Source organism: Theropithecus gelada, chromosome 5, assembly GCF_003255815.1.
Source record: "Theropithecus gelada isolate Dixy chromosome 5, Tgel_1.0, whole genome shotgun sequence".
Taxonomy (NCBI): domain Eukaryota; kingdom Metazoa; phylum Chordata; class Mammalia; order Primates; family Cercopithecidae; genus Theropithecus; species Theropithecus gelada.
The window spans coordinates 139,385,431-139,413,060 of NC_037672.1; the positions used below are offsets into that span (position 1 = coordinate 139,385,431).

The 27,630-nt window shown below is 35.2% G+C and overlaps 1 protein-coding gene across 4 annotated transcripts in view; it reads right to left on the minus strand.

Annotated features, from left to right (window-relative positions):
• INPP4B (inositol polyphosphate-4-phosphatase type II B) overlaps positions 1-27,630 on the minus strand; it is an 807,120-nt gene that overhangs the window by 99,276 nt on the left and 680,214 nt on the right. For all 4 annotated transcript variants that reach the window (XM_025386323.1, XM_025386324.1, XM_025386325.1 and 1 more), the window contains 2 exons: positions 20,721-20,924; positions 6,496-6,652 (listed from right to left, as the gene is read on the minus strand). In XM_025386323.1, the coding sequence (XP_025242108.1) occupies positions 6,496-6,652; positions 20,721-20,924 (361 nt within the window). The remainder of the gene's footprint in view (positions 1-6,495; positions 6,653-20,720; positions 20,925-27,630) is intronic.

A 27,630-nucleotide genomic window follows, 5' to 3' on the forward strand; every position in this document is an offset into this window, starting at 1 on the left:
GGGAACCAAAGACAAAAGATGGGAAAGAGGAGCAGTTCACTACAGCCTTATACGTGTTCCTATTTGAAGGTTGGGGTGCACTTTTAGGATGAAAAATCTTTGGCACCAGCAAGACATTGATAACTGGTGACAAATCACTGGCAAATCTCTAGTAGTTACCAGCAGACAGCTGTGCATTTGTCTGTTTGTTTGCTTGTTTACTTTTTATATACAGATGGGCTCTCACTATGCTGCCCAGATTGATCTCAAATTATTGGCTTCCAGTGATCCACCCACCTGGAATTCCAAAGTGCTTAGATTATAAGTGTGAGCCACAGCGACTGGCCCAGATGATTGTGTTAACTGAAGGCAGACAGAGATATGTAAAATATAAGGTAAATATAGTGCATTATCAGATCCCAGGAGGAAATGTGGAATGTGCCTTATAAGTTAAAAAGAAACTTTCAAGCCAAAAAGCACATGAGTACCACGAAACTAGAAACAAATTCTAAGCAATGATACGTGGACTAATTCGATGATCTGCATGGATGTTTACCACCTTTGAAAGAAACAGCGATGACATGAAGCCCATATGGGCTCATTAAGGAAAATTATTTCAGAGGAACTTTATCTTTGACAGGATTTACAGCTGGATAGATTAGGAAAAATAATTCAATGGCATAGGATATTTGGCCTTTGATAGGGCATTTCATGATATACTTGTGAAAGATGGAGAAATATAGGCCATGCAATGATATGAATGGGTGAATAGAGAGCTGGTTGAACACACATCCCCAAAGGGTAGTGATTAACCAGCATATTTGAATGCATACTGTTCTTTTTAGTGATGTGCCTTAAGAATCTTTATTTAGATCTGTTTTCTAATCACTTTTACCTGTTACTTCTAGGAATGGACAGAAAATGCATATAAAATGTGAATTAAATAATCCTGAGTAGATCAGTAGATATGAAGGATGAAAGAAACAGGTATTTATTAGAGTGTACTCAAAGGCGTTTTATACTAGTCAGTTATGGGTTTAGACATCCATCTCTTCAGTAGAATCGGGATAGACTGTTTTAATCTTCTCATGACCCCAATATTTCATAATGTCTAGTATATAGTGCTGCTTAAATGTTGCTTGAATCTTTAGAAGCCTGAAGGGTAGGTCAAATTTAGCAACGTTTATGGATATCAATAGAACTAGTGGTAAAATGTGGGTGTTGAAACAGTGAATGTCAGCTTAGATATCATTAATATTAGAATAGTACCCAAAAGTAGGGAGGTGGTCCTCCTGGGTTACTCTGCAGCTATTAAACCATATTTGTATCACTGTGCCTAATTCTGCGGACTGCTGAGACAAACTAGAAGATGTTCAGAGAAATGCAAACTATTGGTTATGCTTGAAGCTATTCCTTTGAAGAATGACTGAAAAGGTGACAATTCAAAAGGGACATGAGGGTTGCTTTCAGATACACCTTAGGCTTAATGTAAAGAAAGAAAAGTAAATTTGTTTTTTATTGCAAAGGATATCTGGGCCAGTGGGTAAAATGAAAGAAAACATATTAAGATCAAGGTCTGGAGTATGCTGCTCTAGAAAATAAAAAGAGTTTTCTACAACTAAAGATATGCCTCAAAGGCTAGTTGAAAATTGGCAGATATATTGTAGATAAGCTTCTTAACATATTTTAGGAGGTTTAATTACATAATCTTTAAGATGACATGAAAATCTAAGATTCTAATTTTTGCTGATTTTACCTTTGAGTCAGCAGTTTACGAAACTGAAGGCATGTAGTGCTACACAGACAACAGATGATTAGAAAGGTGTTTGTACAAATAAAAGGACAATCTTTGTTCATTAGGAAACCACATAAATATACATAAGCTGTAGAACTTTGGAATAGTTATTCTATTATTTCTGTTCAGAATAGCACAAAAAGTTTTACATCTCTCAGCACTATCTGCATTTACTCTGAAAAGAAATTTATAAAGCAAGCCAAAGAAATACGGTAAAACCTTGGTTCTCAAACAAACAGAAAACCTTCAAAACTACAGATTTAAAATATTACTAAATTAATATACTATGAAAAGGAAAATTTGCAACTTGAAAAGAGAAATAGCTGTATGTTATAGAACAGTGTAAGAAGGTGGATAAAAGTAGCACAACTCAGATGACCATCTGTTTAGCCATGTTAAGTACACAGCAGCAAAACAAACACAAATTATAGCTACAATGTAAAAATAAAGGAGTGTGATGAAAAAAGAAAAACTGTCATAGAATTGATTTACTCCATACTTAAAAATGTATCCCAACATAAATCACAATAATCAAAACCCTATGAAATAAAACATAATTCCAGAATTTGATTTAAAATAGATACAGAATCTAATAAACAAAAAAACAGAAGTAATACAACATAAAGAATAACATCACTAACAAACGATGCTGCAACAAATGCTTATCAGTCTTTATCATATCATACATTGTAACAAATACTATATGTCTTAAATTGCTCACCTAATCAATTCACTAATTAATTGTAAAAAAAGAAAGGAGCAAAATGGCTTCTGCACCCCAACTATGGGCTGGAATAAATTTGGGACTATTGAAGAAATACATTTTATTATCAAAAATAATATTTTGGAATGTAGTAATATGTTATATAATATCAAACTTCACAGAAACAAGAAATTACAATATGACATTTTCACCCACAGTGGCATGAAATAAGTGAAAATATTTAAGGCTGAGAGGATTGTAATTAGAAGGGTTCTTTTAGATCCTGTTAGTTACAGTGCCTTTTGTTATAGAGAACCGTCAAAATGTTTCTATCCATCCAGATGTTGATTTCTAAATGCTGTTCTCCAATAAAATGAAACCAGGGTTTTTTAGAAATTGGCTGAACCTGAAGCTGGGGTAGGGAAAATATAAGATGAGCCTAGAGCTTCTTATGGTGCCAAAGAGGAATGCAGTGAGTAAAAAAAGTAAGAAAATCAGTAAGGGAAATAAGAAAGTAAGGGGGTAAACAACATATGGTAGGATGTTGTCAGAAGGACACAGAAATCAGTCTGAATGAGAGAGAACAACTTGAGTCCAAAATAAATAATATTAGTATTGGATTCTTAACCAAATAAAGTAAGTATTCAAACAAGAAGAAAAGATGTTGAATGTTGTCACCACAAGGAATGATAAACGTTTAAAGTGATGAATACGGTAATTACTCTGATGAATACGGTAATAAAGGAGCACACGGGGTTTTACCCCAAAATATGGCTCCCTGATATAATGAATATTTTGAATTACAGGCCCTTGGAGATCAACAGATGCTAGAACAGACTTTTCCTATCTACATAAAGACCGGGCACACCAACGAAGGAGAAGAGTTGTTTCTCCTCTGCCTTGGCTCCATGTCTCTTAATCTTCTACCTCTTCAAAAGCACAGGCTGAAGCTGCCTTAACTGCGTAAAGCCCAGATCTTCAAAAACAAACAAAAAACCAAAAAACAATTTCTTGTGATCCATTCCTTGAGTTTCTATTAACTGAACCCATATCCCAGGAGGAAGACTAAAGTCGTCAACAAACCTGGACATATTTTTGTCACAAACCAACAGGCCCAACAGACCACTGTATGTTCTTCAAGCCCATTAAATTATCCTAAAAATTATTTGCTTTCTTCCTAAAATCATCCACACTACCTCTCCTCTCCCTTTCCCTATACATGTTGGGTATATAAGCATCTGTACCCCATTAAGATACTAGGCAATCACTGTGTGATTCTCCCCTTACACATGATAGCAATAAATTTATATTCCTTTTCTCTTACAAATCTGCCTTTCTATGAGTTAATTTTTCAATAACTTTTCAGAGGGCAAAAGGAGAAGCTTTTCATTCACCCACACATACACATACATTGAGACAACACATTGAACCCCATAAAAATGTACAATTATATGTCAAATATAATTAAAATTTAAGTTAAAAATAAGTATTCATCAGTCCACATTGATATTAAAAAAATGGATAAATAAATACATAGGAGAGAGTGGGCGACTCTTCCTTACAAAATAATTCCAGTTCTCACAATCTAATTTATGAGAAAATATCTGAAATTTAGTTAAAGACTTAGAGAATCAAAGATGCTTATATGTTAATTATAGCACTATGATAGTACTTAAAAATCTAAAATAATGGCTTCTATTTTGATGAATTCATTTACAGTCATTATAATATTCGTTCTGGAGAATGGTTATGAGGAAATATTCAGACAAAAGTAACATATTTCACACATTTAAATAGTGACTTCTCCTAAAAAAAATTCTAAGCCGGGCGCGGTGGCTCAAGCCTGTAATCCCAGCACTTTGGGAGGCTGAGACGGGCGGATCACAAGGTCAGGAGATCGAGACCATCCTGGCTAACACGGTGAAACCCCGTCTCTATTAAAAAATACAAAAAACTAGCCGGGCGAGGTGGCGGGCGCCTGTGGTCCCAGCTACTCCGGAGGCTGAGGCAGGAGAATGGCGTAAACCCGGGAGGCGGAGCTTGCAGTGAGCTGAGATCCGGCCACTCCACCCCACCCAGGGCGAAAGAAAAAACCAAAACAAAAAAAAAAAAAAAAAAAAAAAAAAAAAAAAAAAATTCTAACACAAGAAAGAATTGATGATGAGTGAAATAAACATAGATAATAAGAAAATAAATTAGTGGGTAATATGTTGTAGTTTGACTCTAACCATCCACAACATTGATCTGGTTGTGAATTCTACTTTTGCAGCAACTTCTACTTGGTTTTAGACTATATCTACACAATGTCTCATATTCAAATAAAAATGACTCATCTTATCTTACAAATGATTTATCTACCAAATATTTTACCTTTTAAAATGCATTTTGATTGCCCAGATGCAGTCTTCTGGTGAAATATAAGATAAACACACACACACACACACACTCTATAATTTCAAATATTTTGGAATTTTATTGTCTTCAGTGAGAAGTTTTGGCAACATTGAACAAAAAATGTAACAAAATCCAGTGTCCCTTATCTTATTTCTGCTAAAAATTATATGTCTTGAAAAAAATCTATCAATGGACATAGTCACTAAAATGAATTCTTCTTACCTCATTTTCTAGAGGACAGCAGTGTTTGGCCCATACTTGATGATCAATATAAGTTCAATTAAAGAAAATTGAAGTATGCTATTTCTTTATGACATAGCTATGACAAGCTTTCATTTTGATTCATGTAAAGTTATGAAACTAGACAAGATTCATTAACTAATAAAAACTGGTATTATTAACAACAGAAAATCCCTACATACCGTTAGATCAAGTAGGTGTGAACATAAAGAACATTAGCATAAATGTTTCACCTATATGAATGTATGACAGAGGAAGAGGGACCATCTACAATAAGAATACTTTAGGAAGCCATAGCTTACAATATAATTTAGAAATGGTTCTACTGTTAATCAAGTGATGAAAGATTGATGTTTGAGATAATTAAACTCCTGACAAAAATGTGGTTAATGAAAAATCAGGAAAACAAATTGAGGAAACATAAATCTAATTTTATAAATGTTTCTATTTTCTTATGACTCTTTTCTTTTTAAAGTAAAAGAAGTAACAGATTTCAGAAGAAGAGAGTAGGATAATATTGCTTATTCTCCACGAAGACTTAAGGTACCCATCAAAAAAGTCTGACTCAACCCTAATAGCAGTTCCTACTGCCATAAAGAGATGTAAACATTTGTCTTGGTTTTTGTGGCAACATTAATCAAACATTAATCAAATCAACAAAAAGAAAGTTTCAAAACCATTTATAGGGACACACTTGTAGTTAAAAATTTGTTTGTATTTTCTAGCCAACTTTGTAATAAGGTATACATTTGAAAGTATCTGCCTACCTATCTACCTACCTACTCACCTATCTCTCCACAGAAAAACACATGCACTCACATGTATATGCATGTATATGTGTGTGCATGGTTTCATGAAAATCTAGATTTATCATATATTTTTTAGAGCAATATGCTGACATGTTCCTTACAATCAAATATTTCTATATGTTTTGGAGATAATTTACACAAATATTTCTCAGAATAATGCAAAAGTCATCCTATCTGATTACACTCTGTTAAGAAACCACTGTGAGATACTGTGTCTGATATGCCTCTAAGTTTCTAAGAGTTAAGTGCAGATGCTTATTTATCCTTCAAAAAAATTTTGGAGGAATGTGTAAAGGTAGGTTAAACTATGTCAGATCCTTGAAACACTTTTCTTTTTTCAAGGTTTTTTTATGTGGTAAGAGAATAAAAAAAAAGAACATTGCTAGCAGTTCCGAAAACACAACTGAGATGCAATTTGATAAATAGCCTTCCATCATCCAAGCCAGAGCTGTGGGAAAGCATGCTATCAGCACTTTAATCAAAGACACTATTGACTCCTCTTTTTCTATCTCATTTTATCATGACTTTCTCATTTTGTTTACTCAGTAAATGATTGGGGAATTAAGATTTCTTACCTCTTGGGTGAGAGGGGATGGAGTCTGCTAATGAAGGTTCCTTTTCTCCATCATTGTTGCTGCCACTGCCTTCACTGCCGCCATCTCTTTCAATCAGTTTATCCACCATAGCAATAATGCAGTTCAGGCTCTTCCCTACGTTGGCCCACACCCTGTCCTGAAAAAAGCATGAGTATCACTACATATTTTTATCACAAAAACAAGATAAGGTAAAGTCAGATAAATCTATTTTAGAGAAGCATTTGAAAGGGTAGTCATTAGATGCAGATGGAGTAGCTCTAAATTCCCATTAACTTGGTCAGACTATGGATATATAATAAATATATGTTCTCTTAATAAAGCAAAAATGAAGTATTATGAATCTTTTTATTTAGTACCTTATTTTCACTCTGTCATAAAGAAATGACCATCATACAATATTAATCCATAATAGAGCACAAATTATGATATTTTAAATGGAAGATATCTATTCTCTTTATCAACACTTATTACGAAAGCAAAGACACACCAATATTTTTAAAGAATGGCCTCCTCTTGTGTTAGAAATTCTTGGAGTATTTTTGGTTATATGTATATATATAAGTATATTCACAGTAGCATTAAGTATATTCACATTGTCATGCACCCATTACTAGCATCCACTTCCAGAACTTTTTCATCTTCCTAGACTGAAACTCTATACCCCTTACACATGAATTTCAAATTCCTTCCTCTTCCAGCCCTTGGCAACCATCATTCTGCTTTCTGTCCCTGTGAATGTGACTATTCTAGGTACTAGAAATTCTGGAAGTATAGTCTTTAGACCACTTCTAACAGAATAGCCTGGATAATTAGTATGCAGATCCCTGGGTCCCACCAACTGAATCAGAAACCCTAGGAGGAAAGCACAATAAATTGAAATTTTGACAAATTCCTCAGATACTTCTGACCATACTGTCTTATAACTTCTACTTCATATTATACACTAGAGCTACATAATAAGTCATTCTGAGTGATTTATTTCCCAGGAAGCAACCTGTACCACTAACGGGCCTCTTTGCCACTAATCTTCCCAGTTCTCATTACTAGCAATTTTTGCTTCAGGCAATGCATGCAACTGAATTGTTTGATTCACAAAATTGCTATTATTAATTGTTTAAATACTATTTTTAATATATATATATCACGATAGAAGACTGCCATTCGTCACTTCCTTCGTGCTTCTCTTCCTATATCATCTAGCTCTGACTCCTAATTTCTCTCTCCAGGCATAATATCCAGACAGATTTATGGTGTTTTCCCTGCATCATACCATAGAACAACCTCTCAGTGGGTGCTTTCTCTATAAAAGAGGTATCTCAGGAACATGGAGTACCACTTAATGTAAAGATAGTACTAAATTATAGTATTTCCTTAGTGGTTTGTATATTTTTTCTCAAATGTACTTTTTTTTTTTGCCTCAGCTAATTTTGCTACTTCATAAACATACAAATTAATTTTAGAAAGGATACATCAAGGAATAGAAACTAAAGTTGAATTGAGATTATGTGATGGCTATCTTGTAAAGACGGAGTGCACAGACATGCCTACTTTAGCTGAGGAAGTAATAGGGATTTAAAGAAAAGCAGAACATTCAAAGTTAGCGCAGGTAATTTTGGATCCTTATGTGACATGCTACCTAGGAGACATTGAGAAAAGTATTTTGTCCCTGGGGAAGCCCAGTCGTCTCAGTTGGAATGATAATTCTTGCTCTAACTACTTCACCAAACTACAGTGGGAGCCAAATGTTGTGTTTTCTATGACGGCACTTGTTAAAATTATTACCATTTGGCAAAATCACATCCAAAACTTCCTGGCTTTCCTAAGTGAATCAAGCTTTCCCCTCACCCTGTAACGCTGAGTGGGAAGTATTCTATTAACCACTATTAATCCTTCCCCTAAAGTCAGATCTTTCCACAAAGAATTGAAAGCACTTTACCTCTAAGAAAAATTTAAACACCAACCACATCCATAGATTACATCATCATCTGCCTGTTGTCTGAGAAAATGATGTAAAGGAACCTCTGAGCCATAAACCAGGAGAGCTAAGGAAGCTCATTTATTCCAGGAGGAAATGCTGGGGAAAGGTAAGTAACCAGATGGTCTTGACATGAGTTGGATTGGGATTTGGTGAGGAGCTTCCATTCTGGAGCACAATAACAAACTCATGGCCTCTCTTTTGAATATGTCTTAATCATTACCACCAACTGCATCTTTAAGGTGATCAAATTGAAAAATGAAACAACTGTCCAGCTAAAACTGGAAATCAACTCTGCTACTGAGGAAAAAAAAGGGGGGGGAGCAGATTCCTCTCAATTTTTCAGATTAGCTTTGTACATAAGTTGTCAACTCTCTTCCTATTGTCCATGTTGAAAACAACTTGTGTGTGTGTTTATGTGTGTGTGTGCGCGTATGTGACACAGTTGGCTCACTGCAGCCTTGATCTCCCGATCAAATGATCAAATGATCAAATGATCCTCCCACCTCAGTCTCCCAAGTAGCTGGGACCACAAGTGCGCCACCAAGCCGAAGTAATTTTTGCAATTTTTGCAGAGATGGGGTTTTACTATGTTGCCCAGACTGATCTTGAACTCCTGGGCTCAAGTGATCCACCCACCTCAGCCTCCCAAAGTGCTGGGATTACAAGTGGGAGCCACTGCACCTCAGGGAACTTTATATTTTGATCAAAGATCAAGTCGCATTGCATGTTGCTTTTCTTACATAAAGGAATGTAAGAGATAGATCAACTTCTCTTAATTACATCTCTGAAGAGCCTGAAAATAAAAGTATTTAAAAGATAATTTGACATTCACACGTATATATTGTTCTTCCTTTCCAAACAGCTCAGGTTATAAGATTTTGCTGGTAGAAAAGTCACCTTTGTAGCCTGCAAAGAGATCTTTGTTGGTCTGAGGAGCAAAATGAAGCATGTTCATTGGCTAAAACCAATCAGCATGTCATAAAGGGCTATATACGGTAGGCAGAATAAAAAAAATTTAGTCATTAATGTTTAGAGGACACAAGATGAGACAAATATTTGTTGGGGGTGGGAAGTTGAGCAGTCTCTTCTGTGATACTAATACACAATTAATGCATAATCAAATTTTTGCTTGAGGGGACACTCAACAGCAGACCCTAAGCAGACTCCTCCTATTCCTTGTCTGTTGGAGAGGAAATGCTGCCTATCTGGTGGTGAGAGAATTCAGCCTTGCTGGTCATGGCCTCCTTCTCTTTTATGGTCTTTACTAAGTCGTTATTACTACTTAGTAGCAGTTAATAAAGTTACTGATGTGTGTTTCTGTCTCTAATATTAGACTGAGTTATTTGAGAACTGTGTTCTTGGTTTGTGGCACAGGGTCTGGCTCTCAGTAATTTTTGTTGGAGGAAAGGAAAGAAGGCAGGTGGAGAAAGAGGGAGGAAGTAAGAGAGGGAAGAGAAGGAGGTGACTCCAAAGACAGATGAAAGGCTATATTTATATTCATTTTGTATATGCACATTAGCTAATTTAATGTTCAAAAGCCACCAAATAAAGTTACTGTTATTGACTCAGTTTTTAGAGATAAAACTTCTTGTAAGAGATGTTTAATAACATTCAACATTAAAATGGTATAAATGGACTAGAACTTCCATTCGGTTTGGTTCCAAAGATTTGATTCTCCCACTATGATTTTCCACAGAAATGGGGTACACAGTAGAACAAACTATGCAGGAAAAAAAAAAAAAAAAACCAGAATAAAGGAGCCCAGGAAGGGTGAGGTAGAGGTGTGTGCCACCTTACAGGAGCAAGACTAGGTTTTAGTTATCTGAGACTTAAATGTGAGAAGAGATAAGTCTACAAAATGAACTGGTTGGTCCCATCCCATGTACCCTCAAGTCTGAGATCAAAGGTGTCTTACAAGCAGGGATAGTGCTCTATCATTTGGTTAAAGGGTCATTCAGTTTGGCACAAAGGACATAAGTGACCTGCATTAATAAAGGAGTATCAGGATCAAGGCCCCAGATCCATTCATGTGACCAGGATATAAAGCAGGGTGCAGATAACAAGGAGGAAAGGTGATTATTCAATTACTAGGAGACTGGAGTACATGGTAGTCAATTGTTTTGAACTAGGTTGCTAGAGAAGGGTAAGAAAGATTTTTAAAGGGAAGCCTTGGATATCTGAGTTTTTTCTTAAACAAGCCCCTTTCCATTATATCTCTGTGAAAACATACACAGAGGAAAGTTACCAGCACAAATACATTCTCATTCTGATGATTTTTACTCACTGTGCCAGTCCACAGGGGAAATGCCTTGTGCCTAGATTGCTGGTATGGGGCTAGGGCCTACTCTTCTTTCTTCTCTACTAAAATCACACAATTAGTTTCAGATTGCTCCCATGATGAAGAAAGGCTGATTAGAGGGAAGACAATAGTAGCATAAGAATGTGGCTGCAGTACGTGGTGCTTCCAGCCCCTCCAGATCCTGCTTAGCTCCCCGCCACATGAGAGGATTAAAAACTACTACCACCTATCAGAGAAATGGATTGCTGGGCCTTTTCCCCAGAAATAGCAGCCATTATCTTGCTAGGTCCCCTACTGTATGAAAGAAGTAATGGGGAATCGGTAGGTTAAAGTCTAATCTTTATTCAGTGGAGCCTAAATTGGTATATTTAACCTCCATGGAGCCTTCACAACAACCCTACTCCTTGGAGGTGAACTGGCTATAAACTTTTCCTGGTCAATGAGGGCATAGAGTCAGTGGGGAACCAGCAGCAATATTTATTTCACTCTGAGTCAGGTGCTCTTTTATTTCTGGGTTACAACTTAAGCTAACATGCAGGTCAAACCCACTGGCAGTAGATGCAGAAATGTTGACAGATGTAGCCACGGGGACATTATACCTGGCAGAGTGAGCCATGAAGGCAGGCAGCATGATGGTGACTCAGCATGTCACACAATTATGAGTTTAGTAGCATCAAGAGAAATCCTGACTGCTTTGGAGCAGTATATATTTTAAGTTAAAAAATATATTCCATAATGCTTAGCTGAACAACTTTTTCTAAGGCCAATTTTTGATCAGAAAGAATGTGAACACTAAGCCAGAGCTGATATAGATGCACAAAATAGCCCTGATGTATCTATATTTCCGGAATAATTTCTCACTTGTCAGTATCAATTTCTGAGGACTTCGATTAGAAACAGTCAGTGAATTAACAAGGCCAATCCCATCTTTAAAAAGAAGCTTCCATTTATCCTTGATTTTGATAGAGAGCAATATGCTCTATACTGGCCAAGGTCTGTAATACTGAAAACCTTTGTTCTTTCAAGAGCTGGATAGCTTTTCTCCCTGAACCCTTTATCCAGACTGTTAGGTAAATTGAGTTGCACTTAAAATATTCTGTGTTTCAAACTGGCAAGTGTATAGCCCATGGTATCTGTCTCTTTCACACACACTCACACCCACACACACACACACCACATATCAACATACACACATCAACACACACACACACATTCACTAAAAATAGCCAGACATGTAAACATCCACCAGATGGGATTCCCTGATCTTTGCTTCCTATTGGTCCTCCTGCTTTAACTTCACCTATTTCCTCATGTAAAAATACCTGACCTTCATCTCCCAGTAACTACATTCAGTTTAAAATTCACTTCTGGCCTCATCTTGAAAATAAATCCCCTGTAACAGATATGGACTCAATTAGCCATTGTTTCTCCAATTTTGACCTCTCCATATTCCCCTGGCTTGGATTTTTCCCATGCTTGTATTATTGGCTATCACAAAATCAGGTCTATCTATAAGTGCCACATTAATCTTCACTGATCACCCCCTTCATCTGATTATTTCTAATCAAAAGCAGGCTTAGTACTATAGCCAATATTACATTCTTCTCTCAGCCTGTACATCTATAGTTGGGTAGACCTAGATAATCCTTATTTCTCATTAGTCTTCAAAATGAAACTTTCATCCAGATGTCTTCTTGTGGTCTTAGAAACATGCTGTTACATTAAATCAACATATATTTACTAGACATCTGCTATACACCAGTTCAGTGCTAAACATCAAAGATTTGAAGGAAACTTTGGAAGATCTAATATTTCTAATATCTTGAAACATGTTGGCTTTTATACCTAGTATACTTTCTCCATTATCTTCCATCAATTTAAATTCTTCCCCTTTCAAATCTCACCATCTCCAAGAATGTTTCATGCTTCTCTCCTTTCTCTTTGCCTAACATGCTTTTTTTTCTTTTTAATAAACTGTGTGCTCTATAAATGAAATGACTATTATTTTTTAATCATTTTATTCTCGTGTCTTGGTCCTAGAGAGGAAATGGATGAATAAAAGAAGAATGGATACAGGAATAAAAGAAAGAAAAAGGGGGTGATTCCTCTATCTTTTCTGACTGTCACATAACCACTCTCTGAATATTTTTGGCAATTTTAAATTTCATAATTTCTTCTTCTTCCTTTATTTTTAGAGATAAGATCTCCCTCTGTTGCCCAGACCAGAATGCAGTGGGGCAATCATAGCTCACTGCAACCTCGAACACCTAGGCTTAAGCAATCTTCCTGCGTCAGTCTCCCAAGTAACTGAGACGACAGGTGTCTGCCACCACACTTGGATTGGCATTTTTAATGTGTATCACACAACCACTTGCATCCTTGGGATATCTTTCAATACCTGTGTTCATTTTATGAGTGCTAGTCATCTTACTTAAATGAGACGATATGACTGTTAAGGTCCGGTTTCATATAAGTGCCTATACCACTGCTGCACACTGTTTATACTTATTGAATATCTATTGACTGACTTACTAATCTGTTATTTGGTAGTAAAAAGAAATGATACTATGAGAAGTTCTCATTACATGCATCTTCAAACTGAATTTAGAACCAAGTTCCTACTCTGAATGGCTACATTCAACCTAATAAATGCCACATCACGCTAAAGCTTTCAATTCAGTGCAAATATTAAACAATGCATTTGTTTAATAATAAGTGAAAAAATTCCACTGATTGACTAAAGCTTTTCACTTTAAATTGGTAACTGGATGCTATCTGCACACCATTAGATACTTGCACAACTGGTTGAATTGTATGACATTATCAGTTAGTGTGCTGTGCACAACCATTTTCAAACACTAATTCTTTTTAATTGTATGTACCTTAATAAATCAAGCCAACAGTCTGCCTATATACACCATAGTGTTTTCTTTACTTATTCACTAAATTTTGGAGTAAAAAATTTTCTGTTTGGGAAACAATAACTCATTATTCAAAATAAAATATATTAAACTTTGAGGGCACTTGATTTGAATGTAATAATACATTTCTAAAGTGTATGTATGCAGGTTTGCACATTCATTATACACAGGCACATCAAAATACCTGATATTGAACCAGGCATTATAAATGTCTAGAAAATATCCAAGGGAGATGATGGTATCCAATACAGAACTGCAGGAAAATCATTACATTATTTTACATAATCATTACATTATTTCATTATATTAATAGAAATAAACTACCTATTAAAATACAGGTTTGAATTGGAGGACGAGCTGCTGATTCAGCAAGTCTATCCATTCACTTATTCCTACATTAACTCTGAAACAGACATTGAGCTAGGATGTATAGGATATGTTAGGTGTTATAAAAGAGGGGACTGAAGGTGAAAATATTAACTGCATGTGGGAAAATCTAGAAATTGGCAGGATTTCATGAATATGCATGCACATAAAGATCTCATCAGGGGTTTCTTTTCTTTAATAGAACATTTGTGCATTTTAATGGACAGTCATGAACTTTGCTTAATCACCTTTTGTGGACCTTCATATTGGATAAGTATTCAAAGCACATTTCTCTGGGGTGATATAGACTGGAGAAGTTCAGGAATGTTTCCCATCCATCAAGAAAACAGAGGATAGAACACATTCAGTTGCCACATAGGGAACAACTGGCCCCATTCTCCCTGCCTTTGACTGCCCTTTCTGATGGTGACAGTGAATGCTTTGAGTGTTCCCTCCTCCTTTTAAGATTAACAAAACCATACAACCCTATTATGTGTGACTTAGGGATAAAAAAAAAAAAAAGCTGAGACAAGGGGCAAATAGTTACTTTCAATTTATATTTGCTGGGAAACATCTGAAGAAATTACTCCTGTGTAACTAGAACCTTTGTAATCTGCACATGAATAATTAAATAAAGTTGCCACCACTGGTTTCTGGAGGCTTCTGAAGTCCTTCATTAGTCATGACCTTAGCTTTGGTCATCTCTGATTTTCTGTGTCTATCTTGAATTTTACCACTTTCTATATTTGAAGATATTTTGAAGATGACTTAAATAGTCACTACAGAGTTGATTAAGACACTAGGAAATATGCACTAGGGAGAGGGGGATATTTTGCAGATGGCTAGAATAGTCATCTTAGAGCTAATTAAGACACTGGGAAATAAGAACTAAGAAGAGAAGGACATAACTGGGTACTCTTCACTGGAGGGGAGAAACAAAATCCTCAAAAGGACTCATGAATTATAGTGGGAGAAAAGCTACTGGACATAGGGCAGAATTATATTAAGTTGAAATATTCTGTTTCAAAATAAGAAGACAAATAAAAATAACCATCTGCTGACAAATTTCAAAGACATTAATTTATTCTGTAAATGTGTATTGAGTACCTTTTGTGTTCACACGCTTCACTAACTGTGTAAATGCAACAGTGAATGAGACATTGTTTTTTTCCTATTAGAGTTTATAAAGTTCATGAACACATGGAGAAAACAGACATATAAACAACTGATTATAATCAGTGTTCACTAGGCTATGTGTTCATGTAATATAAGAATAATGCTTCATTATACAAAATGATTTGAAGTTGGATATATATACATATATACTAATATCTATACACACATATATATGCATCTATCACTTACAAAATTTGGAAGTAAATGGCCACATGTTAGTAGAGATAAGACTCATTTAGGTTACCAAGTTATAAGGTGTTGCTTTGAAAAAGTTTAATCATAGATTAATATCAAGTAGTCTATAAAAAATTGTTACTTCTAAAGAATGAGAATGATTTATCTCCTTATTAAGATCAGGACAATGGTTTTAAATCACATGTAGCCAATTAGATAACTGAACAAAATCTTTTGAATATTAATTTTCACAGGTACCTCTGCATTATGCATATTCTCAATGTTTTTCTGTAGAGGTAGTTTTCTAAGATGGACAGAGTAGTTGGACAAGAGAAGTTGAGAATATAGATCACTATAGATTTCCTCTGGAGATACCTGGCTAAATATGCTTTGTCCTCAACAATTAACAATGCTTGCAACTGTCTATGCTCACTGCTACCAATTATGGCAGTATAAATAGCTCTTCAATACTCCTGTCAAGCTTGATGCTCTTATGCCTAGTGTTCCATTATTGGAATGCTAAGCATGCTGAGTTATTTATATCCTACTGCTCAAGGTCACGCCAAGGTCTGATTTTTCACTCATGCAGAAATTTAAAAATTGCAACCTCAGGAATAAATGGGTTAAGCATTCACATTTGCTGTAGGCATCATTAGAGAATAGTATAGTACAAAATGAACTGTATAAAATTTGTAAGGAATATATCAGAAGATGGTTCATATAAATCATATTCCCAAACACAATCTTTGGTAGTATTGAGTTACAGAATGGCCATAAATTTTTAGGTTATCTATGGAGTTTATTAATAGGATGTTTTACATAAATATTACTACAAATTTGTGTTATTGTTTCTAAAGTCTATAAAATTATTGAAAAATTAATATGGATGGATCATCCATTGTGTTTAGGTAACATAAACACATTTAACATAATAAGAAATAGTAAATGTTTGCCTAGCTTAAGAATGAAGACTAAAATTTTAAATTTGGTTTATATTTGTAACATGAAAGGAATTAATTGGATAATTTGGATGCTGAAATGCCACTTGATATAGAAATGTATTCAATTAAAAATGGGCTTTGTATATGTCTAAATACTAAGAATTGTTTTTCACTTTGCTAGAATAGATCAGAATACAAAGGATCAGAAGTTTCTTTTTAAACAATTGATTTGAATAGAAGTAGGCAGATTTAGCCCTTAACCTATAGTAACTTTGAAATTAAATCACAGTGTTCCACAGAATTTCAGAATTATTAGAAATCACAAAAACTAGGTCAACTTAATAGTTTGGTTAAATGACATGCTTTCATATTTTGGACAAACTAATCTTGGAACCCCAGCTGCTGGAAGCATCTGTTGCAGAGATGTAGAGAAAGAAAAGTAATATGTCATCTTAACTGGCTAAAAGAGAATGCTATGTTAGTCTATTCCTTGGCACAGATTGTTAGACAAAACCAAATATTCCTTTGGGGTTTAATTGTTTACTAACTTTTCAGGAAAATAAACCCTTGAAGCATTCCTTTATTTAATAAGTAAAATTCAGCAAATAACGGACTTTTTTGTAAACATTCATTTTAGTTTCAATCTTTACCATATTTACTATATAATTATTACCCAGATTCATATGCCATCAATTTTGTCAACAAAACAAGTTGAAAAGAGAAACGACAGCCTCATAGTGATTTAGAGTGGACAGGATTTTCTTTTTTGACTTCAAAAGAATGGTTCTTACCTGCATCAACCGGGTAGGATTTAAGAGTAATCTAATAACATTTATTTGCTTGTCAAATACTTATTATAAGAAGCTAAATACAATTGTCCAAGTTGGGTAATTATTACAGTCACTATCAGAAATTAAGTAAAACTAACAAAAAATGCTTAATGGAGTTACTGTAACCTTATTTGCAAACGTAAGCCAATTTAAGTGATCAGGGAGTATCTTCACATAATATCACAGAAACCCAATTACATTAATTTAAAATACTGAATTACTTCCAGCGTTGACTAGACTTGTAATCAGAACTGAAACTTTTCTAACAACTAATTAAAAAGGGAGTACACAAAGTTATGTTTCTAATTCATTTAATGCCACAGTCTCTAAAGGCATTTTCAATTAGCTACATTTTCTTTAGTTTTGCTCAATTTATCAAAGTTAGATAAAGCTTTGAGAATAATGTTAAATGGTTATGACTCTGGTGAAATATTGTTTCTATCTTTTTATAAGGGATTTTTATCCCTTGATGAAGGAATGTTTTCAGTAGAAAGTGGATGCTAAGGAAAATCGATGAAAATGTTATACACCAATCAAACTCGGTTATTGTTTGCAAAAAGAGTAAAATTATAATAGAAGGAGAGAATTAGAAGTAACTTTTCTGAGTGGGAAAGATTCTTCTTGTAATTATGGTAAATTTAGACAAAGCTTTTATATGCTTTCCAGAAACGACGAGTTCTGAAGGAGGCTTAGAAATGACAGGAAAGGAGACGCAGAGAGTAATGCAACCCTTCATTATTACCCGACTCCTTTTGCCTTTTGAAGGACAGCAAAAGAAACTGAGATGTCACCCCTTCATCTACTGGAGAAAAGAATCAGGAAGACGTTTTTCCTGGTGTGAAGACTAGCAAAATATTCCCAAAAGAATAATGAATGCTAAACAAACAACCATGCCAGCTGGTACTCCAGCCTTGGCTGGCCCAACACAAAGCCTCAAATTTTTCACATGTTATTCATGACCTCAAGTACTCATTTCTTCGGTGCCTATTTGAAACCTTCACCACTCACTTCCTCCAGTCCTCCCCGTCTTTTTCTCTTAGCACAGGATTCTACTTTACTGATAAAAGCAGCCATCCAGCCCCACCAACCCTCATATCTTCACATCCTCCCTGCAGTCTCAAGAGAAGGGCCTGTTCTTCCACCTGGGCCCTACCATTGACTTTCCTCCTTCTCTTGTAAGGACCTTGCTCCATCAGTTATCACCTCTGTGCCTCTCACATAGCCTTGGAATATAACATGCTCAAATTTTACTCACTTTAAAACAAAACATGTAAATAACTAATAATAACACAGGCACGAACACACACACTAACTACCTCTCTCTGTAGGTCAGCTATTATGTCCCATCTAAAAGACCACCCCTTCCTCTTTCTTGAATGGTTAACTTATACTCAGATTTAAATCTCCAGAGTTACTTCTGGAAACACCACTATGGCTACCACATTCTTGCTGTATCCCATGTACATCTCTAAGGCTGCACTGCGATTGCCATTGTCTTTCTACAGAACTGAATAGGCTGTGGAGTAACTGAGGGCCCAGGTTGTTCACCTGTGTCCCCAGCATGTGGCACAGTGAATAAGGCAGAACAGGTACTCAGTAACACTGGAGGGAATAGTTCTCTGTAAACCTTCTCAGCTAATGATACAGTCCCCACTTTCTTCCTTCTTTGCCCATCATAAGACAGTTCTGGACTTAAAATTTTGAGTTGAAGTCATATTAGCAGAAACTGTCTTCTATCAAGTCTCTTTCTAAGCTTTGTTGCAAAATGTTGTAACTATTTGTTAGCATATTTTCATCTATCACTAGGCTCTGAGCTGCAAGAAGTAAGGATCTAACATTACTTGCCTTCCCACTGGAAATACTTACTAAATAAAAGGTTTCAAAAATTATCTAAAGAAAAGGAAACAAGGAAGGAAGGAGAGGGACTATTTTCAACAGGAGGAGGGGGTCAAGGTAAGGAGGAGGGTTTGTAAAACATAGTGAGTTAAAATGAGGGGGAAAAATTCCAAAATTCTCACTTGATTTAATATAAAATGGCAATTATTTGTCAAAAGGTTAACACTGGATGTTTATTAAAATATATCTTCCTTTCTGTATACACTTGAACTCTTCAAAATTCACAGTCCATATTGTACGACATATCTAATTCCCCCCACTTATCTCAAGGGATAGTATTAATCTTCACAACAAGATTATATACTTTATATTACTTAAGAAACATATAACAATAATACTAAAGTAATATAATACATTTGCCTTGGCCTTTCCAGGAAATGGAGCATCATAACATGGGTAAATCATTGATTTCATGACCACTCTAAGAGCTAACAGAACATGTGCTGTTATTTTCATTTTACAGTTGAGAAAATTGAACTTCGGAGAGGTTAAGAGGTGTGTACACTTGGAACTGTGAAAAAAAATTGAAGAAGGTGAAGGTAAAAGGGAGAAAGAAATATTTGCTCTTTGAAAACGCTTCATTGGGAGAAACACAATTTTAATCACCAACGACAAACACTTACTCAGCATTTACCTCTTGGAGTCCAGCTCTATCCTTTTTGTGATAGAAATTTTACCAAAAGAAAAAGCAGGCATCACCTCACAGCCTTTCAGATAACATTTTTTTTTTCTGAGATGCCTATGCCTTTTAAGTTATTTACTCCCCAAATATTCTTAAAGTCTAGGGTGGCAATAAGTAATTGTTAACTAAAAACTTAACATCTAATACAGCTAATACACTATTTTTTTCTTATACATATGATACGGTAATAGATTTCCCTTTGTGTGTGTGTGTGTGTGTGTGTGTGTGTGTGTAATATGCATATACTTTGGAGAATTCTTGAATAATTTATATGTATCGATTCAGTAATAATTCCCCATTCCTCTGCCACGGTGAACCTTCACGTTTCTCCCGTCGTATTCGGCCCAACTAGAATCTCTCTCACCATATTTATTTCCTTTGTTTATTCATCTTTCCTAGTTATTTTTTCATATCCTTTTATGGGGCCATTCTTCTGTAAATTTTAGAGCACCTAGAGCAGCCTCTTACATTATAGAATCTTGAGCGAGAGAAATTTGCGAAATATCTATGTCTACAGTCATTTAAATGTGAATACTTTAAAACAGTACTTCCAGAACCAAAACACTGGATTGCAACAATGAAAATACTTGTTGCATCCAAGTAGTAGTAACATGGAGGATTTGTTAATCTTTTTCTAAAAAATAACTTTCATGGTTTTATATAGCTTGGCAATAAATAAGGAAACATAGAGTCTTGTAACTGTGGCATCTTTGATGACAGATTCTCACTTATACATATAATTCATTGGCTAGCAAATAAATTTTATCAGGATTTCAACTTCCAAAAAATATTGCCCCTAAGGAAAAATGTGACCTATTTATCCACAATCTGTGTTATAACTTTTTTCCATTTTTTAAAATGAAAAGCAGAGTTATCTGATCATTCCTACCTTATTTCTCATTGCTAAACATTGAGAGGCACGTGATATACAAGAGACTTACCCACTCTTCCTCATCGTAGTCTGAATGATGTGGTATGGAGTCCTGCCGTCTCATCAGTGGGGGTTGCTCTTGGGGACTGCTCTCCTCTGTGCTGCTCTTAGGAGATGGGGGTTTCTTAAGAACGCCGCCTGGCCTTGCAGTGTAGAGTGCTAAAAGAGCACTCCTGACAAGTTGATCCTTGAAGGCATGTACAAAAAGCTCTGTCTGGAAAGAAATTGACAAGGATTAGAAACACCTTGGTAGGCATCTCAGCATAGAGCTGTGAAAAGGTCAATTGCAGATTTGTTGGCACTTAAGTGGTGTGTATGGTGGAAAAAGTACAGACACCAAAGAGAGAAAATGATTCATACCAATCAATGGAAAATAGTTTGGTTTTGGGATGCTGCCAAGGCCTTAAGTCCTCCTGTTTTAAAGTTAATGCTGAGGTTTTAAATGTACTATAAACACCATCTGTCTCCTCAACCTTCTCCCTTTTAGTTTCACAAATCCTGTCTTTGGAGATGAATTTCACTGGGGATAATCATTTGAACAACATCTACCTGCAGCAGCTTTCAAGTCATTTCAAACACTCCTGAAAAGAAAATGTAATCAGGCTATGTATATCTTATTAAAACCGCAATTACTTTTGCATCAGTCTAATATATTTTAAACAGTTAAAGACTAAAGAAAGACATACATCCCTAAAGGAGGAGATTATTTTTTAGTATCATAAAAAGATCTCAACAATAGTAGAAATGGCATAGGTAGACTTCTTCATGAAAACATCGGGCCTGTATTCCTTATTATCACCTCCTAAATGCTCTCTTCCACTAAATTGTTTCAGTAATGCTTAATGTTAAAGAGGTTACTGTGAAACATGGCTTGTAGATTTTACAAGCTGGTGGCAAATACCTAGTAAGTACTATAGCAATGAAGGCTTCCCAACAATAAAGAACTTTACAGCTGTACTTGCAATTTCCTGATGAAATGTTTAACAATTGCACCCTGTAACAGACTGAAGGGTGCAGTAATGAGTACACTTAGCATGCATGTGGCCTAACAATCTGTTCAAAGAGTAGAGATGTAAGTCAAGTAATGGCCCATATTGTTAACATATTCATCCTCTGTAATCTCTTAGGAAGGGACCCTTTAACTCATAGCATTATATTGAATCATAATTGATATTGCCCCCATTTAATGAGACAGTCTTGATAATGCTGGCTTCACCAGTGATATAACTCGACAGCATTATTTCTCGGTGCACTCTCAATATGCAGTCAACAGTTCCAAGCCTATCTAGTAGTCACTAAATTATCTCTAAATCTTCTTGTTTTGAGCATCAGCAACTAAAGAAAACCCGTTAAGCCCCATGCAAAACAAGTGTCCAATAAGACTCTGTTATATATGCATAGTTACTTATTTGCCATACGTCATAAAATTCTAGACGTGAAAGGGATCTTAAAGTTGACCTCTTCATTAACCAAGATGAGAAAACTAACAAAGAACTGTGGTGATACATTTTAGGGAATACCGCGTATTGGCAGCACAAATGGAACAGGAATGAAGTTTTCTAACCAATCAGCAGCTTTCTCCCTTATTCCACACTACTCACCACCTGCCATAAAACTAGATGTTTCTGTCCTTCTTCCTCTTCTTCCCTAACTCCTACTTTCCAAGTGTTTTGAACATCTACCAGTTCTCATAATTAAATGTGCCTATAATACCTGTGTAACTACTTTACTGCTAAATTTTGTTGAATATTTTAAACACCCTGCTATTAGCCACATTAAAGCCACTTTGCAGGTGAGAAAACAAAACACGAAAAACATAATTTATAAGAATAAAAGATTGAAAAATATTTCAGAATAAATAAGAAAAACAAAATAAAAAGCAGTTTATACCAGATAGGCATAAAAAGAAGTGTTCACTGGTGTTGACAATGAAGTATTAAAATGAGAATGAAAGATATAAAAAAACTGATGGAAAAATTGGCTAGACAGTACTCAAACAAGTCAGTGTAGTCATAGCAAAATGAGGAAACATGTTATTTACATAATTTTTTATACAGCATGGATGTGCTTATCAGTGTGACTTTAAATATTAAAAACGTGAATTTACTCCCATTCAGCTTAACTAAACAATTTCTCTGTTGATGGTTTCAATAAATTCTTTTGATTTATTTTTAGAGCCAAACAACTTGCCTTCTTTGAATTCCTGCTACTACATTTCAAGTCTCCACAATACTCATATAATTGCCATGTAGCTAAATATTCATTCACACTCAATGAAATCTTCCCTAGCACTTGTAATCACCATCATTTTCTTTCCATCACATGCGCATGCCGAGATTCCACTTCATTTATTCAAATCTCATTTGAGTTGATTTACCACCAAAGGCCAGGGAGATCATGCAGGAGGGTCTTGCAGTTTTAAAACCCAGAATTTTTTTTGGATAACTGAATACAAGGCTTACAATCTTAAACATAATAATAGCTAATCTTTCACTTGGTGTCTGTACTGACAACATTTATCTGACTTCTTGGAAACTCTCTGGATCACCGGTATCCTGTGTATAGAATCACATTTTTTAGAAAATACCCAAATGTCCCATTGTTATATCCATGTAACCCAAAAAACATTTTAATTTTTTTAACCAGCACTACTTAGTGATGTAGACCAATGTAGACCACTGATGTTTTGTAGTCAAAGAAATCAGCTTAAAAAGATTAATGTAGTCACGAAATCCCAACACAGCTGTATACAGTAGTCCCTCTTTGTCTGTGGTTTTGCTTTCCCATGGTTTAGTTACCTGTGGTCAACCTTGGTCTGAAAACATTAAGTGAAAAAAAAAAAAAAAAAGAAACGAAGAAAGAAAAAATTAAATAGAAAATTCCAGAAATAAATAATTCATAAATTTTAATTTGTGCAGCTGTTCTGAGTCGAGTGATGAAATTTTGTGCTGTCCTGCCTCAGATTGCCTGGGATATAAATCGCCCAGTATATCCATGCTATATATATGACTAGCCCGTTAGTCACTTAGGTGCCATCTGGGTCACCAGATCAACTGTCACGTTATTGTAGTGCTTGTGTTCAAGTAGCCTTGACGTAGAAGACTGACACTACACCATTTCCCCCACTTTATCTCATCATGTAGACATTGTACCATCTAACACCATCACAAGAAGACACGTGAGTACAGTACAAGAAGATATTTTGAGAGAAACCACATTTACATAACTTTCATTATAGTATATTGTTATAATTGTTTTGATTATTAGTTCATGTTAGTCCTTTACTGTACCTAATTTTAAATTAAACTTTATCATAGCTATGTGCATGTAGGAAAAAAATAGTATGAACAAGGCTTGGTGCTATCAGGGATCCACTGAGTGGATCCACTTAGGCATCCACTGAGCATCCACTTGGAACATATCCCCGTGGATAAGGGGGAACTATTATATTGCTGTTCTTGCAACTGGGATGATACTAGAAAAGCTGAAGTCATGGAAAGGATGTGACCATATCACCGAGTTGCCTATTGACTTCTGAAAAACCTTTTTCTTTTCTCATTTAGCTTGAACTACATTAAACGAAAAAAGAAATGCTATCTAAATGTTATCGTAAGAGTAGGCCAAACAATTTATTTAAAATATCAGCTTAATAATATTGTGTAAAAAGAATAAACTCTGAATGTAAGGCAGATCTATTTTATTTTTTCATATTGGAAAATGAAAGAGAAATGTTACCTTAAAAAATGAAATGTTTTCTAGCCTTCTGACATTTTTCCAATTCATATCCCCATACAACTATTCTTCAAAGCAACACACAGAATTATCTGCAAGTATAAAACTACTAAAAATTACTTCTCCTGGGGATGAGTGAAGAGAATTTCCAGTTTCCTGAATATTAATGGCAGAGGAATAGTTAGGACATGTTCATTTAAAACCACTCTTTTTCACTAGAGAGCTCAACAAATTAAGTGAAGTTCTATTCTACTTAGAAATCTCCTTATTTTTGCTGAAAAAAATTTAAGGCAATGCCTCATTCCATCTGTAATACAGAAGCAGCCAATGGCATATGCAAGTGATTATTTTAGTAATCATCTATGCAGCAAGAAAGAATCCTATTTATTTTGATATTTGATATTTTGAAATTACTTGATAAAGGAATAGGGCTATACTCTGTCATTAGTGCACTGATGTATATTCAACTTTCCCTAAAGGAAAGCTAGACTAAAAGCTAGGCGGATACTTAACATCTGGGCAGCTCATATATATATTATCAGTTTGCCCTTGGAAAAATCACATAACCATTTTTCCTAGTTTGCAGAAAATTACAGTGCCTACCTGTGAAACTCTTATGAGAGTTCATTGCAAACCCTCAAGTGCACTCTTTGATGGTCTTCTTTTAATTTATTATTGTATTTTATTTTTATTTTTTATTTTTATTGTAGAGACAGGGTCTCACTATGTTGCCCAGGCAGGTCTCAAACTCCTGGCCTTAAGTGATCTTCCTGTCTCCCCTTCCCAAACTGCTAGGATTAAAAATGTGAGCTATTGTGACCATCCTAATGCTTCTCTTTCTTGATTGACCTTTTCAACTTCTTTTCTTGACTCATCATTCTCTGTTCACCCAAAATGTGGTAAGTCAGCCCACAAGGGACCTTAAATCACTTTCTCAAAAGCACTTTTTTCATTGATGAGGTAATCCATTTTACCATAGCTTCAACTGTCATCCTTACACCAAGGTCTAATAAATTCATCTCTATTCACCTTCTGAACCAGCTCTATCAACTGTTTCCACTGAAAAGCCCTTAGAGTTCATAAATGCCAGGCTGAACTCAATATTATGCTGTTGTTCTTTTATTTTCAGTAATTTTGTTCTTTCAAGATTTTCCATTTGAGTAGTAGTGTCATTAGTATTCAACAACTCAGAGTCCAAACCTCTGAATTATCTTCACTAATGCCTATTTTCTGGATTAGTCAGCAATTTATTCTACTTACACCTTTACAATAATTTCAAAACTCGATCCTTACTTTACATTTCCACAGCTAGTCCCAGTTAAGATCCTTTCTACATTCCATAGGGATACTTTCCACGGTCTCTTTATTGGTTGGTTCACTTTAACTTGTCTTTCCTTTACAATGTTATCAAAGGCCACCAATGTTAAAATATACACTCCTGAGTTCCAACCTTGAACTACAATACAAATACAAAAATAAATGAGAATTTGTATTTTTAGCAAAGTCCCCCAGAAGCATTACTTTTATTTTGTGATGCTCAGTAATATTCAATAATTCAAATCCAGTATCTTAACTCAGCCTATGTATTGTTATAAGGATGACCTTCACAAAACATGTATCTAATCCTTCCTCATTCAACAGCCTTCTCAGTGCCAACAGAATAACATTTCTCTTGAATCAATAACTAGGTGTTAGATGACCAAATTATATGGTGTTTTTTAAGCTACGAAACATTGCTGAAACATTCACATTTCCAAAGTGTGCAAATAATTGTGTACATAACAGTGATGCATGAAACTTGCAGGTCCATATCCTCCTCTACTCTTTTTATCCTCAGCCTTTTCGATTTTAGCTGTTCTGGTAGGTGGCTAAGGGCATCTCATGATAGTCTGAATTTGCATTTTTCTAATGGTAAATGATGCTGGGCAACTTTGCATGTGTTTATTTACCATTCATAAGTCTCTTTTGGTGAAGTATATTTTTAATTCTTTTGCCCATTTTTAATTGAGTTGTTTGTTATATTATTAAGTTCTAAGAATGCTTTATATATTCTGATACAAATCCTTTAACATACGCATATTTTATAAATATTTTCTCCTAATTCATGGCTTCGTATAGAAGTTTGCCTGCTTTTATTCTTTTACATTGTACATTAAGGTTTATGATCTATTTTGAGTTAAATTTTATATATGTATGAGGTAAAGTTAATTGTTCATTTTTTTTTTTGCACATGGATATCCAATTGGTTCTGCAAAATATGTTGAAAAGATACCATTTACCTCTGGCTAGCCATATGCAGAAAATTGAAACTGGGCACCTTCCTTACACCTTTTACAAAAACTAACTCAAGATAGATTAAAGATTTAAATGTAAAACCCAAAACTATAAAAACCCTAAAAGAAAATCTAGGCAATACCATTCAGGACATAGGCATGGGCAAATATTTTATGATGAAATCACCAAAAGCAATTGCAACAAAAGCAGAAACTAACAAATGGGATCTAATTATACTGAAGAGCTTCTGCACAACAAAAGAAACTGTCAACAGAGTAAACAGACCACCTACAGAGTGGGAAAAAAATGTGCAATCTATCCATCTGACAAAGGCTTAATATCCAGCATCTGCAAGGAACTTTTATAAACAAACAACCACAATAAAAGTGGGCAAAGTACATGAACAGACTCTTCTCAAAAGAGACATTTATGTGGCCAATAAACATATATTAAAAACAGCTCAACATCACTGATCATTAGAGAAACACAAGTCAAAACCACAATGAGATACTGTCTTATGCCAGTCAAAATGGCGATTATTAAAAAGTCGAGAAACAACAGATGCAGGCAAGGCTGTGGAGAAATAGGAACACTTTGACACTGTTGGTGGGAATGTAAATTAGTTCAACCATTGTGGAAGACAGTAGTGTGGCAACTACTCAAAGACCTAGAACCAGAAATACCATCTGATCCAGCAATCTAATTACTGGATATCTAGCCAAAGGAATATAAATCATTCTATAATAAAGATACATGCACGTGTATGTACGTTGCATAACTATTCACAATAGCAAAGACATGGAATCAACCCAAATGCCCATCAATGATAGACTGGATAAAGAAAATGTAGTACATATACACCATGGAATACTATATAGTTACAAAAAGAACAAGATCATGTCCTTTACAGGGAC